This window comes from Etheostoma spectabile, chromosome 14 (assembly GCF_008692095.1).
Source record: "Etheostoma spectabile isolate EspeVRDwgs_2016 chromosome 14, UIUC_Espe_1.0, whole genome shotgun sequence".
NCBI classification, from domain to species: Eukaryota; Metazoa; Chordata; class Actinopteri; order Perciformes; family Percidae; genus Etheostoma; species Etheostoma spectabile.
This window is the reverse complement of record NC_045746.1, coordinates 24,025,161-24,040,676: the sequence shown is the minus strand read 5'-3', so window position 1 is coordinate 24,040,676 and position 15,516 is coordinate 24,025,161. Positions and strand designations below refer to the sequence as shown.

The window sequence follows — 15,516 nt, the reverse complement described above, 5'->3', positions numbered from 1 at the left end:
TAACTATTTGATGCAGAACAAATGAAATCACTTCAGAATATTTAACAAACTGCATATGTTAAGGGTTAAGATTTAATTTTTGCACAAGTTAGCGTGACCCAACGTTATTTCTTGAGTTATTCAGGAAGATTAAATGCAATTACAGCTCGGCTAATAATTTGGCCACTGTTGGACTGTCCTTATGGATTGTGCTATTCTATGCATAATGCGTGTAACATTTAACTCCAACATCATTAATCATGCTTCCAAAATGAATTCAACAAATTAGAAATTCTTTACTTTATGTGCGACTTAAAGTTTGAGGTGCAGCAAAAATCAGAAACGGGTTAATCGCCAAACCTGCTTGGCAATTACAAAAGTTCACAAAATATGTTCTTTGCCCAAAGGCCAGACCAAATATTAATCTCTGTGTGAATATGTCTGACTCTGAGACTCTTGATAAATACAGTCCCGACGAGCTCTACAGCCAGCTCTTGTTCAGCAGCCCTAAGTTGCTGTGCTCGGCAAATATACTCCATGATTCAGTTCAAGAGAGGTTAATTCAGCAAATATACGCCTGGGTAACAGGGATGCTCAGATAAATGAGGTTGGAGAGACCCAGCGGGCAGAGAGGGTCAAGTGCTGGTCCCAGAGGGAGTTGTATCGACACTGTTTGTCCTTTGCGTGGCTCTTATAACCCGCAGGTCGAAGCCCTCACGCAAGAGTCACTTTAACAGACCATCAAGTCCTTGCCTGGAAATGACTGAGGAAAAAAATAATTTTAATGGATAAAAATGTCATTAGGCTAAAAAGAGATGAATTCCATATTTTACAAAGGGACTTTCATATAGTAATGTCCACTGTTTATCTTTTTCAAACTGTTCTCCATAGTAAAATACTTTGCTTGACCAGGGCGCTTGTTATTTGGGATAGGGCTACCTGCTGGTTTACTTAGCGGTTTCATGTTGTTTTGTACACAAGTGTTGGTTAACCTAGACTTTTGTTGATGCCTTTTATTGTTTTTTTGGTCACGCTTTTTAACACTTTTGACGCTTTAAAAAAACACAACTTTGTCACTTTGTTTAATGTTTTCAACACTACGTAACACTAATTTATGAACTTTAGTTTTACAGTTAATTTTGAGATTTATGGTCAATACCTAAGGAAATTATACCGATTGTTTGAGTTAGAAAAGCTGAAATTAGGAACTATTTAGACTAAAATTAAAGGAATGGATGTTGATGGATAATCACAGACTGGAATATGTCAACTTTTACTCAATACTATTTGGAAACCACTAAAAATGTTTTTTTTTCAATGCTATAAAATTGAATAAGACACCCCAGAATTAATGAAAGTAGAAATTTGTACTTGCAAAGAGCGTTGTGTGTTATTTTGGGTAGTTAAAAAGAACATTGATATAGGAAAACGGGTCAATTTGACCCGGGGACAACATGAAGGTTAAAAGACCGGTTTCATAGCCAACACCTGAAAAAAGTTCTGAGCCCAGAAAAGCCAAACAGTGTGGTAAACTTAGTCAAAAGCAAAAAAAGTTTCCCTGCAGCTCTCGTTCTCTCTCAGATGATCAACAGCCAATAGAAATGCTCTCTCTCTGAACTGACCTGTGATTGACCAAAGTCTCCCGTCAAATCTAAAACCTGAAAAAAGGGCTAAGAAGAGGTACTTGGGATGTTATTCATTACAGTTTAACTGTTAACCGCCGATAGGAACTCTTCAAAACAATATTATTAAAATAAAAATAATAGTTTTTGCACTATAAAAGAAAAACAGGAATAGATTTTCTTAACTGCTAGTAAACATATTACTGCTACTACTTTGCACTAGCTTGTGTTTCAAGCTGCTATTACTTTCTGCTCGAGGCTCTCCGCTGGATGCGAGAGCCACGTGACACATGTCACTGTATCGATGAGGACTGGGGGGTTAAATCAGCCGTCCGATTCACAGAGTATGCCAGGCAGACACACAGCTGACAACCTCGCAGATGCTGTGGAGACAGGCTACACACACCGCGGGCTGCTATAATCAAACATCAGCTGGAACATCATGGTGGTGCTGACGATGGTCGCCGATCGGTCAGAAGAAAACTGAAAAATAACATCCCTAGGAGGTGCAGAAGTCTTTTCTCTTAGATTACTTTACAGCACCCATATTCTGATCATTTTCAGGTTCATAATTGTATTTTGTGGTTGTACCGGAATAGGTTTACATAATTTCATTTTCAAAAAACATATTTTTGTTGTACGGCACATTGCTTCAGATCCTGTTTTCACCCTGTGTGTTTGGATCTCTGTTTTAGCTAAAGAGTGAGACATCTCACTTCTGTACTATCTCTGTTGGGAGTCACACATGCTCAGTTGCTAGGTGAGATCACATCAGCTAGATAACTCTTCCTCCAACTTTGGTCAGTCCTAGGCAGGATCAGCTGGGAGACTTCTTCTAGACGAGGGCATACTTACGAGGGAACACCTGCAGAACAGGGACAGGAAGTAGTTCTTTTGGAGATTATGGTGAACTAGTGTGTGTTGTAGCGTATATACCTCCAAAACACATCATGTTTTTATTTTTGGTAAAACTTAAAACGGGGACCTAGAGCTTTTCTCATTAGGGGTTGAGCCCCCCTAACCCTGCTTCTAATTCATACTTGTACTTCAATACACTTCAATGAACTGCATTTATCTGACAGCTTTTGCTTTATTGCTTCAGGCTTGTTTCTGCAACAGCTCATTGAGTATCGGATACAATAAAAACCATTGAGGAAAGATTTTCCTTTGACATTGACGCAGTATTAAACGAGATCGCTGCAGTTGGCAGCAGAGAAACAAGCTACAATGTAAGTTAATTGGATAATTGTCCAGCTTGTATTTACGTTCATAAAAGTGCAGATTAATATTCCAAGTGTCGGACACCATTATGGAAAGGATTTCTAAGGAGGTTGACCTTCCTGTTAAGATTAATATCCTTTTTTTAAACATAAAAGTCCGCAAAATTGCGTTTGCTAAACCCACCAGAGTCCATGTAAATAATCGGTAATTTTAGCATCGTAAAATACGGCTAAAACCTCTCTGAGCAGCGCTGCTCGATCGGCTCTGTTTGGTCAATGTTTTCTTTCTTTCATTCCAATTTCGAGTCTGTCAGCCACAGTGAAAACCGGGGACATTTCCGGAAACAGATCCAGCTGGGGACAGGTCACCAAAACCGGGAACTGTCTAGCTAGCGCTAGCATGTGCTAAGGTTAGCAACCTCGTCTCAGCTAGAGACCCGTGTCGATGTTGAACAGCTCACTCGGAGGCTCAAGGCAGAGGACATTCAGGAACCGCATCTCACTCAAAACAGCATGGAAAGGTTTTTTTTGTCCAAGTTTTTATGCGTTTGGAAGAACCAGAGACACAAAATAACACCCCAAATCCAAGAAAAAGTGTTTTTTTTCGTAATATGGGCACTGTAATAACAGGGTGATGAAACATTATGGATTTTTTGCACAGCAACGGCAAAAATAAATTGCCTACCACAGCTTTAAGAGACACTTAAGCGCTCCATAGAGCTGAGTGGAACTGCAGAGTCCGGCGATAATTACCTGTAGGTTTATCACTAACATTACAAAGTCTCTTCAGTCTATTGTAAATAAAAACCTGTGTATTAAAGCATCTATAAGTGTGCTTGTGATTGAGCATCATAAGAATCCTGAGCATACTTTCATTCCAGTAATTTGCAGACATGAATCATAAATACTCTCTGATTACTACATGAAGTCAAACACCAAAAGGTGGGAAGGGTTTTCGGTTTGAAACATGGCATCTTGATGATTTCCTCCTCCACTCACACAAACTTCAGATATAAAAGAGTGACACAGGGGTCGTCTTTTGAGAGCAGCAGTGCAAATGAAACCCTTATCTGTCAGTTTTTCTGCCGCCTGTAGCCAGTTTTTCATCCTTTATCTTTTCCAAACCCATGGCGTACGAGATAGTAACCTGTCTCCACAGTCAGTATCTCAGCCTTCATTCAGTAAACATCCAATACGATAATGGTGAGCTGAATCAGGAAACGCACACACTGTGATTCCCACTGATTTAATAGGCTAGTGCTTATTGCAGCAGGCACTACTGTAATGTTCAGTCAGGTTAACTACTGTCAGAAGAGATCTCAAAAACACCTCAAAAACTAAAGAAGACTGAAAAACAAATAAAATATTTGAAATTCGCCAAAAATAAATGCCCCTTGTTCAGCAATCAAGTGCTGCCTATTTGACAAGTTTAAAAAAAATAGTATTTAAGTATAATCAGTAACTTTAGTATTTTCCTCCTTTCTGAATCTCACGCCGAGGCTTGTTATCTTCTGCAAAAATAAATGGGAGTCAATGCCAGATGACAGTATGCATGATGTATACAATCCTGCAAACCCCTTTTTCAAACTCCACCATTCACTCCAAGCTTTTTCTGATGCAAATTCCCAACCATGAGTCGAGTTTCATAGATGGCCCAGAGAGGGGGAACAGTATGCGGCATTGTCAAGAGAATGTGTATTATCGTGAATGTTGACTGAACTGAGAATGGGGGGATTTCGCGGCCACTTCAGAGTAAAGATTCACCATGTGACACTGAGAAGGATAAAAACTGCTGGTAGAAGAAAGGCAAAATGAGATTTTACAAATGACGGATTTTGACTTAAAAAAGTGTCAAGCAAAAGACGCAGTTTAACATGTAGTGTGACGGTGCTCCATCCAATGTCTCCACAGTTTCTCACCGGTTCCTTGCTCCTTGCTGTTCATTAAAATATCTATCAAAATCCTCTGGTGAGTGTTTGATGGTTAATTATTTGGGCTTTATAACATTACCACTGTGAAATGTGACCACGTCTTAGGCGTAGCGGTGTGTATAATGCTCAAAGAAAATAATTGCCCAGTGTCTGTTTGCACTTTGGTTATTGAGACAGTACTCTGATTATGGTTTGCACTTAAATAAATAAGACTAAATAAATGCAGTCCGTTACGTGTTGCATTTGCTGTTCTTCTTTTTTGTGAGGAAAATAAAGTACTTCAGTCAGAAGGTCACAAACAGTTTCAATTAGGAATTAGAAGCACACGTAATAAGTGTAATAAGTCTTGTTTCGTCATTGAAGTTTTCTTTCTTTAAAAATGTGGGAAAATGTCTCGTCTTGTCCTCGTGAACCCAATGTTGTGTCTTGTTTCATTAGCTGAGTGTCTCATCACACCCCAAATATGGACAGATGCTACCAAATAGACACATGAACAACAAATCTCCAGTGTACAGCATGAAAGAATTTATAGCTGTTGTTAATTTCAAATGCCGGGGACCTGGCTTTGTATGGTTTTGTCATGTTGAAACTAGAGAAGTTCCGATACCAATACCAGTATCAGTATTGTCTCCGATACTGCCTAAAACGCTAGTATCGGTATCGAGAAGTACTGGAGTTTATACACTGATCTGATACCACTTAAAAAAACTAAAGAAACACTTCTGACCGTGTCAACAACAACGCTGAACCAATTGTTTTGCTGTCTGATTGGATCATGACGTCTCGTTCTCTGAGAGTAAGCTACTAGCTAACATTACTATGGCAACTACCAGCAACGGGCGGGGTAGAAATGCGGTCTCCGGTTTACCCCGGCATGCCCAGTGTAAGAGATTATTTATCAGATATGCGGGTTTGGGCGTGTAGTGTAAAACCACTTACGTGCACGGAGAGCTTCTGGCTCAAAAACTCTTAAAAACCAGAACGTAGCGATGTAAATGTAGTCTACCTAATGCCATCTGAAACCTTTGTTCATCCTTCACTAATGGAGCCCAACTGAAGTGCTGTACAGGAAGTTAAGCTTTGTCAGGAAGCGGTTGAACTACAAACACTTCAAATCCAAAGACTCAGACTGATGCTGTGCGGTTAAAGCAATGTGTTTTCCTTCTTTCAAAAGTCAATTTCCTTCAAAGTTATCCTTTAAATGAAGGGGGTGTTAAGTCTGCACTCACCGGTGAACATATTGAGTCATAAAAGGTCAGGAGCAAATGGAAAACAGCAGGATAGAACAAAAAGGTTTACTTGTTTTTCTCAGCTCGAACAGAGTCTGGAGGAATTGTAAGAGCCTCTGAGGGCAGACCTTGGATTTGGTGCTATTACTGTACAACTGCTACAAATGGCCCCCGATGGAGAGGCTATTGGACGTGGACTTAGTGCTGGCTAACAAGGCTGACCAACCAAAATGGAAAAGTAGAGGGAGGAGGGGACGGGGAGAGAGAGGGGACGGAGAGACAATGAGACAGCAGAAAAGGGAAGCAGAGCAGCGATGAGTTAGCATGTTTGATGGGCTGTGAAATTAGCGGTTAGCCCGTCCAGCCGCCGTGTTATGATAATTACTGCCAACTTGCACAGCTGCGTACTCACCTCCTCCCAGCCCCTCCCATTGGTGTAGGAGATGACATCCAGCAGCGGTTTGGACAGGTAGCCGTCACTGTTGAAGGAATAATCCCGCCCACCGAGGGATATGTTGCTGAAGTACCTGTGAGAGAACCCAATAGAACAGAGAAGCCAAATAAGAGATTTTACTGCCCTACATGATGGAGTAAGGGGAAAAGCAAATACATGTACAGGTTATCAAGGCTCCATGTCCCTGAGAAGAAGTCCCATGTCCCCTGTGGAAGACTAAACCAGATGTGATATTCAATAAGCAAGAGGAGTCAATATACAGCATTTAAATGTTCATTAAAAAACACAAAAAAAACTACAAAATTGGGTAAACCTTTGTTTGAAGGGGTGTGCACAAGACTGACATGACACATATATGTCATACATATGTCATATGTATGATACGGAACTTGTCATGAACACGAATGAGTCTTTCTGAAAGTCCCTGACTGTTGTCATTAAGTGTCATTGGGTAAAATAGGACACTTCAAATGCAAAAGTGGTATTGTTCAGGACATTTGTGTTATGACAACTTAGAATTAACAAAGACAATAATCTCGGTGTTATGACAACCTGATATTAAGCAAGACAATATCGCCTAAGCTGTCAATGTCTTTGTTATGACAAGTTGACATAAACCTAGACAACATAACCTGTCATAACAGTTTTGTTTTTCCCATCTTGTAAATATTTAAATATTTGTTCTTATATTTTGTTATTATTATTATTATTATTTCATGTATATTGTATGTATGTATATTTTGTGTGCTGCTGTAACACTGTAATTTACCATTTTTTGGATCAATAAATATCTATCTATCTATCTATCTATCTATCTATCTATCTATCTATCTATCTATCTATCTATCTATCTATCTATAAATGACACAGCAGGCCTAATTATCAAACTTCAAGAAAACTTTATTAAGAAACGATTTAGTTTTACGTGTGACACATTACATGACATTGTCATTTGTTACGTTTAACATTAGCGGTCGTGAGACCATTATAAATGTATCATGAATATTTTTCCTTGACCTCAAGTAAAGTGAAACAATTCAGACTTGTCATTAAGATGTCATGAAAGCGAATGCAGCACTAATATGATTTAACGAGTTTTGGACAGATGCTAAAGTAACAGCTAACACAATTAAAATGTAACTATGGTTATATTACCGTTACTAAATTTACTCAGAGTTGTTGTGAATCACTGATATTGAGACTGAATTGTGGTTTAGTTTCACTTAATTCTTTAAGCTTGGCATCATGTTCATGTTAAAGTGTACATTTTTACAACAATCCCAGAAATATGCTAAGTGGACATACGGCAACGCCAGGCAGCTGCGTCCTTCTCATTTACATGTATCCCCATTTTCTCTGTTGCTATGTTTCTTGGATGAAGCTAAATAGCTAGCCAGGTACGTAGGGAGATGATGTTGTCTTTCTTAATTTTGCCTACTGCTCCTAGACCGTAGTCGGGAAGCACAGGGGACAAGGGCAGGATGCTTATGGGAGTAACACACCCTTCACTTTCCTGCCAATATAAAGGGCAGATGAAGCCCCCGTGTCTTGAGAAGCTTGTTGTTTATCGTTGCCTGTAGGCTCACTTTACTTCTTTACTCAATCCTTTTCCTCACGCTGCATTCACTCGTACGTTAACTTGTTCTCAAAACGACACCGCAAACGCTCGCTCTAGTCTCCTCGCTCAACCACTCGCCCAAGTGTGCCTCCTGGCCCTTTTTGTTGTCTTCCCTTTGCCCATGAAAAACGTTTTTCCCTTTATCTCAATGTTTTTGTTGCTCTTTACAAAGTTTTTTTAACAAAATTTTGGTTTTGTTGTTTTTTGGTCACTATTTTCAATAACATGTCTTTGTCCCTTTTTTGGATGTTTTGTCTACCTTTATTGCGATATTTGTCGTTTTAGACACTTTTTCCCCGAACATTTTGTCTCTTTTTCCCAGCGTTTTTGACGCTTTCTTCCAGTGTTTTTGATTTTTTTTTTTAATTTTGTTGTTTTCCAACATTTTTCACCTTTATTTTGACTTTCCTTCCGAAGACAACATGGGGGTTAGTAAAGAAAAAAAAAAAAAATTTTAAACTTGCTCAACAATGTCATTTAACACAGTTTAACACAGTGATGTCATTTAACACATCATTTAAAATTTCTTGCTGTAACTTACGCTGCTCTCATAAAACACTGGGACTGGTCGCCTGCTTCTCCAGCCGTCATGGGGCCCAACACCAGACCAGTTTAAATCGTTGAACAATTGTGGGCAACACTTCAGAGGTCTATTGTCAGAGTCCTATGCTATCTGCTCCAATTCAAATCGTCTATACACATTCTTCGACATCTTGGTCTTGTTATTTCATGGGTGAATGCACTTGTTGTAACTCACTCTGGACAAAAGCACTGGACAAAAGAATGTGATGTAGGAATAAAGGGTTGCTGTCAATCCAGGCGTGGCCTAGTGAGATGGTTGGAGATGCAGCATTTGGGGGTTGGTGGGGGGGGGGGTGTCAATTGTCTTTTGTATCCATTTAAAATAAATAAATGTTAATCATAAAAACGAATGCAGTGTAAAGCAAAACCATGTAATATGACGAAGGTGCCAATTTTATAATTAACTCTTCTGTTGCACAAGCTGTTCATTTAAATATATCTAATAATAGATCGTTGTTTTACAGTGGATACAGAAGGATTCAAAGCAGACAACAGACAGCCGAGGCTGACTCAGTGATGCAGCTGACGGAGTGTAGGAGAAGCTGATGGATGCTGAGCTACAAACTTGACAAAACACAGTTTAGGCTACTGGAAGTTTTGCCAAATCGGATGCTGGACAGAAAATGAGCCTGACACTCCGAACCTCCTCTGGTTCCAGACAGAAGATCAAAATCAACTTTTTCAATGTCACAATCGATTGAAAGGATGATGTTTCAACACAAAACCACAGTACTCCAGGTCAACAAATTCAAATACCTTGAACTCACTTTAGACCAGTGATTCCCAAAGTGGGGGTCGGGACCCACAGGGGGGGGTCGCGAGCCAGAGGGGGGGGGGGGGGGGTGTCGCAAGTTGATTTCCAGAAATAAAATGAAAATTTAAAAACGATTAAAAATAGCATATTTTAGCCATGATTTTAACACAAGATAAAACTGTTGTGTTATTTTGTGTTATTTTGTGTTGTCAATATGCAACATTGCGCGGTTGCGCGCAATGTTTATATACGTTTATAGTGGGGGGGGTCGCAAGTCACTTGCACCGTTACTTTGGGGGTCGTGGGCTGAAAGTTTTGGGAACCCCTGCTTCAGACAATACAGCAACCTCAGTTTTGATCCACAGGTCACCGATATCTCAGCAGAGGTTACACGTCGTCTATAAACTCACCGTTCCCCCGTTTCTATAACATGCTCACCATCCCTAACAAACACAAACCCACCAAGATCTCACACGTCGCCTCCACAAATGATCAGTTAGCATCTACTATCAATTATTACAATAGGGTTGCACGATAGGAGGAAATTATCTAATTGTGATTATTTTGACTGATATTGCGATATGATTCACGATATTGGAGGGAATGAAGATTTTTGTATCATTCTCATTGAAAAATATTAAAATCTGAAAAATGAAAAGGATTTTTAGTGTGATTTTTGCGAGGATCTGTTTTCTTTAGTCGGTAGGATACAGTTTGTAGGCTGGGACATCTCTGCAGCACCACTATTTCATTCAGAATGGTTTGACCCATATTTTGCCTTTAACCCTTGTATTGTCTTCCCGTTAACCATGAACTTGTCCTTCCAGGTCAAAATTGAAAATGAATATTGTTTTGTGCTTTTCCAATGTTTTTTGTTGCTTTTTCTGATTTGTCACTTTTTCCAGCTTTTGGCGCTTTTTTTTTTTTTTTTTTTTTTTTTTTTTTTTTTTTTTTTTTTTTTAAACCTGAGCTGGTTTAATAAGAGGTTTTACACTTATTCTGGGAATTCATGGTCAACAAACCTCATTTATATCAAATCATATATACGTTAGGCAGATATTATGAACTATGTTGACTAATAGTTAAAATCAGCAGATTTTGAGTGGATAACAGATGGGTAGGTGTCAAAGTTTAGTCCGGATACTGTTTTAAAACCATAAAAAAAACAAAATTCTAAATGCTTTAAGATGAAATAAAACACCCAACAAATTCAATGAAAGTAATCATTAATTTTACCTGAAGAATGTTGTATGGAATCATCAATGTAATTTTTGGGCAATTTGGTCGAAAGAAATCCATATTTCATAGTCACATGTTTCATATTTCTTTGAAACGGGTCAGTTTGACCCGAGGACAACAAGGGTTAACAGACATGGGGCACAACGAGCGACATTTGCGACATTTGCGTCTGCAATTTGGAAATTGTAGTACTCAATATTGCCATTAATTACTACCACAACCCTGCTCTAGACCCAACATCTCAGACCTGAACGATAGAGCCATCACACGCCTTGCCCTCACCATTGTCAACGACACCAATCACCCACTACATCCACAATTTACACTGCTGCCATATGGCCGCAGACACACAACTCTGAGGTGTAGATGGACACGCCTTGGCAGAGGTTTTGTTTCTTCTGCCATTGACCAGCAGAACAAATACCTCGCTGACCTTATATAGAAACTGGACTGTTGTGAATAAGGTTGTTCCTATGTGTCGATGTACCTGTCTTTGTGTTATCTGTTGATATATTTGTCTCTGTCACAGACTGTGACAACAAATCTCCCTCATGGGATAATAAATATTTATCTTCAAATATTCACCATATTACCTAAAAATAATTTATTTCTAAAAAGTACACCAGAGAAAAAAACATCAAGCAATTTGATCCCTTGTGAAATTAGGTTTTTTTTTTTAGAAAAAAGGAGAAATCAGGAAAGAAAAGCGAATGAGGACAGAAAGCAAAGCGTCGTAATCTAGGCTGTGGAGGTAGAGCCGAGAGCGTCACAGTGGGGAACAAACATCCTCGTCATCCATCATCGAGAAACAAAGAGCGGAGAGGAGGTAAGCGACGCACGCGGGGAGAGAGACAACACGACGAGTAAAATTGGCCAAAATGTTTGCCCCCCCCTCCCTGTCTTGAGCTGGTTTCTCATGTCACGCAGCAGCGGGAAGTGTGCAGAGACAGAGGAATACGTGGTAGAACAGCTGAGAGAAAACATTGCAAGACAAATACTTGAGAATACTTTCAATACCAGGAAAGACAAAAGCAAAGAGCTTTGGCGTGAACCAAAGACCTGAGAGAGAGAGAGAGAGAGAGAGAGAGAGAGAGAGAGAGAGAGAGAGATTTACCTTTGATGTTTTTTAATGAAATATCTACCTTAAAAGCATCTGGAAAAAAGCACATCAAAGCTCCCTAATGAAAACCATCCCGCACGCTCACAAACACGCACGGGCGACCTCGCTGATGAACACACCTCAACAACATCTCAAATAACTCTTAATCAACTGCAATCAGGCTTCAAAACAGCCAGAAAGTACGCACTGCAGAAATCGGTTCAGGAACTCTACATATTCTCATGGTACTAATTTGGCTCCGGTGCACAGGAAGTGGTGTGTTTCAGGTATATGCTGCAGTAGAGCTGGGCGATGTGGAGAAAATCAAATATGGCGATATTTTGGAGAAAAAACCTCGATATCGATATGACTAGTGGTGCCTTCACTAAAATAATTACACAAACAGATCTATGATAAATACTCATCAGTAATGTGGATATATTGGCTAAGTCGGTAAAATAATACATAATAAAATGGCTAGAACAGTCTGGTAAATTCAGAAAATTACATCACTTTACAGTAACTTATCATACTATTTAAGCAGTTGCACATTTTGTATTCTCAGCTTGTATATATTCAACTATTTGCTCTTGTATTTTATTCCTATTATTTTATGTACTGTATATTGTATGTATGTATATTGTATCCTAGTTTTTCATTTATATTTATATTCTGTGCTGTGTGATTTTGCTGCTGCAACACTGTAATTTCCAATTTTATTGGGATCAATATCTATCTATCTATCTATCTATCTATCTATCTATCTATCTCTCCATCGCAGCCTTTAAAACCAGGAAAAGATAACACTTATGCCATGTTACGATAAAATTATATCCAAAATCTAATACAATATATAATTTTGTATCACTATATCAATATAATAACGATATATTGCCCAGCCCTATGGAGATGGGGGTTAAAAGCTGTTTGTTTTGGTGTACATAGTGTGCCCAAAGGTCAAAAATGAATTTCAATAGTCAGAAGTTGATTCATTAAAAGGCAGAATAAGTAGGGTTTTTTTCCAAGAAAAATCTGCCCAGTCCAGCCACCAGACCGTGTACGTACAATCGTAGTGACCAGGTGCCAGATCGTAAGTGTGCATGTACGAGAAAGCTACTAAAATGGCAGAGACAAATACAAAGAAGAAAATAGTGATAAACTTCCATCGCAATTTTCCAGAGCTTAACGTGACATCTACATATTGTTTGTTTTGCTCAACCAATAGTCCAAAAACCTAAAAAAGTATCCAATATGAAATACAGAGAAAAGCAGCATATTCTGGATGGAATAATTGTGTTTTGCATCAATAAACTAAACAATTAGTCACCTACGGTAATTGCTATTGGATACTTTATTGAATAAAACCATATAGTCACAAACAGAATGTAGGTATTTAGTATGTCTTAAAAAAAAAAGCGAAACAAAACAAACAGATTTCTCTAACATTAGCTATATGTAGTTATTTATGAGTTGTCACCAAACTAATATGATAATTTGTTTTACTGTCACAACAGACCAGAGGAACATCAAAATATATTAAAGGTGTGATAATTAAAATGTATAAAAATACAAATTCATAGAGACGTTGTAGAGCGTCCTCTGGTGGACAGACTATACAACGCCATCACTAACAGGGGCGTTGTAGAGCGTCCTCTGGTGGACAGACTATGCAACACCATCACTAACAGGGACGTTGTAGAGCGTCTTCTGGTGGACAGACTATACAACGCCATCACTAACAGGGACGTTGTAGAGCGTCCTCTGGTGGACAGACTATTCAACGCCATCACTAACAGGGACGTTGCAGAGCGTCCTCTGGTGGACAGACTATGCAACTCCATCACTAACAGGGACGTTGTAGAGCGTCCTCTGGTGGACAGAGTATACAACGCCATCACTAACAGGGACGTTGTAGAGCGTCCTCTGGTGGACAGACTATGCAACGCCATCACTAACAGGGACGTTGTAGAGCGTCCTCTGGTGGACAGACTATGCAACGCCATCACTAACAGGGACGTTGTAGAGCGTCCTCTGGTGGACAGAGTATACAACGCCATCACTAACAGGGACGTTGTAGAGCGTCTTCTGGTGGACAAACTATGCAACGCCAACGCTCATAATATAGTTGACAGTTTTATTTTTCAAAAATTCATTTATCAGAATCCTTTATTCGTCATTATAAATGATTCTAAGGAACGAACATTTAAAAAATGAATGCCGATACGGATATATTGGGAAACGCCTAATATCGGTCGATAATATCGGCCCAACTGTAATATCGGCCCAACTATAATATCGGCCCGCCTATATATCGGTCGAGCTTAAGTCATAACTGTGTACTGCATCATCGTACTGATCTCTGCTCTGCAGCATCTCTGTCTTCATTATAGTTTCAACACAGTGAATCATTCAAGTGGGAATGAGGACAAGCATTGTCATATAAGCTCTGCTCTTTAAATCTGCTGTAGGAAGGTTTTCAGATGCTGTTTGATGCTCTAACAAACGCCAAGGCACGTACATTTAACAGTGTCACACAAAGATAGTGCAGGCCTGCACAAAATAGAAACAATTTACTTATTTACCATTATAAGTTAGGCCGTTAATCCTCAGTGGTCCACCATGGAATTTGTTTGGGTCAAAGTGCAAAAAAAAAACCTCCAGTCATACTGTATGTTGACTTTAAGTTATGTATCAAATGCAGTGAGGATAAGGAATAGGCCTAATGAAAAACAGCATTAGAAAGCAGCTTACAGAAGCTAGAAATCAGGATATTATATGCATAACCCAGCTCTGCTTTCTAATAGTAAGAGTATGAGCTTATCCCTGCTATTGTAAATGAAATATAGTGTTTAGTGTTGTTTTTTTTCAGCATTCTGAATATTTCCATTTCTGACGTTCTTCAGAAGGACATAAAGCCAAAAAGTTAAATGAGATGCAGCTCCTATAGGTGCAGCTGACTGAAAAGTCACAGTCTTTACTGCATTGCTGATAAACTTTGGCTTTATTCCCTAAGGGCAACAGTTAGGGGAACTCTGAATTTAGAAGAAACGGTCAGTTCACTAATTGGTTGAGAGAAACTTGAGCTCCCTTAATGGTATGCTAATGTAGTCCTGGAGTATATAAGAGACAGATAATTCACTGCATTGTTGATGTGCAATAGATTCCGGAAAGAATGCTTGAAGGTAGGCTTGAATAGCTGCTTGTCATTGACAAACAAACAATATTACCCAGCAGATATTCAGAGGCTTAATAGATGCTGAAATTGCAGCGTGCACTCTGGAAAACACAAATAAAGCATCAACAGGAAAGCTGAACCTGATTCCCTCCAGGTTATGATAATATACATTTCTACCCGATCATACGCTGGTGCTTTTCAGCCGACTCCTATACCTCAACATCCATCAAGTCTTTGATAGCTAAGCAGTGAAATGGTACCACCACAGGAGTCATTATATCAGAGTAATAACAGAATATCAATGCATGTAATTGTGTTTGGATGTAGCAGCCGAAAACAAATTCCAGCCAGAACACATTCAACACATTGGCTACAAATTAGTCTACTGTATATTCACAACCTTGCACTTTTGGGATTACTCTATTGCTGCTATGCATTATTGTTGACAAAAAAAGACGAGACTCAAATGTTTTGCATCAAACAAAGACTAAGATAAAATCTCTCTTCATTTCTGTCTACAGTCGTCTCTACTTTTTCATCATAAGATAGAACTATTGCAGTGCCGTCACACATCCAGGTAGCGATGTGGCCTGGGCGGGGGAGGGAGGAAGCCC

General features: G+C 39.2%; 1 protein-coding gene across 1 annotated transcript in view; it reads right to left on the bottom strand.

Annotated features, from left to right (window-relative positions):
* The window catches only part of grin2da (glutamate receptor, ionotropic, N-methyl D-aspartate 2D, a), a 254,730-nt gene that overhangs the window by 77,718 nt on the left and 161,496 nt on the right, over positions 1-15,516 (bottom strand). The window contains exon 7 of the mRNA XM_032535848.1: positions 6,394-6,508. Within this exon, the coding sequence (XP_032391739.1) occupies positions 6,394-6,508 (115 nt within the window). The remainder of the gene's footprint in view (positions 1-6,393; positions 6,509-15,516) is intronic.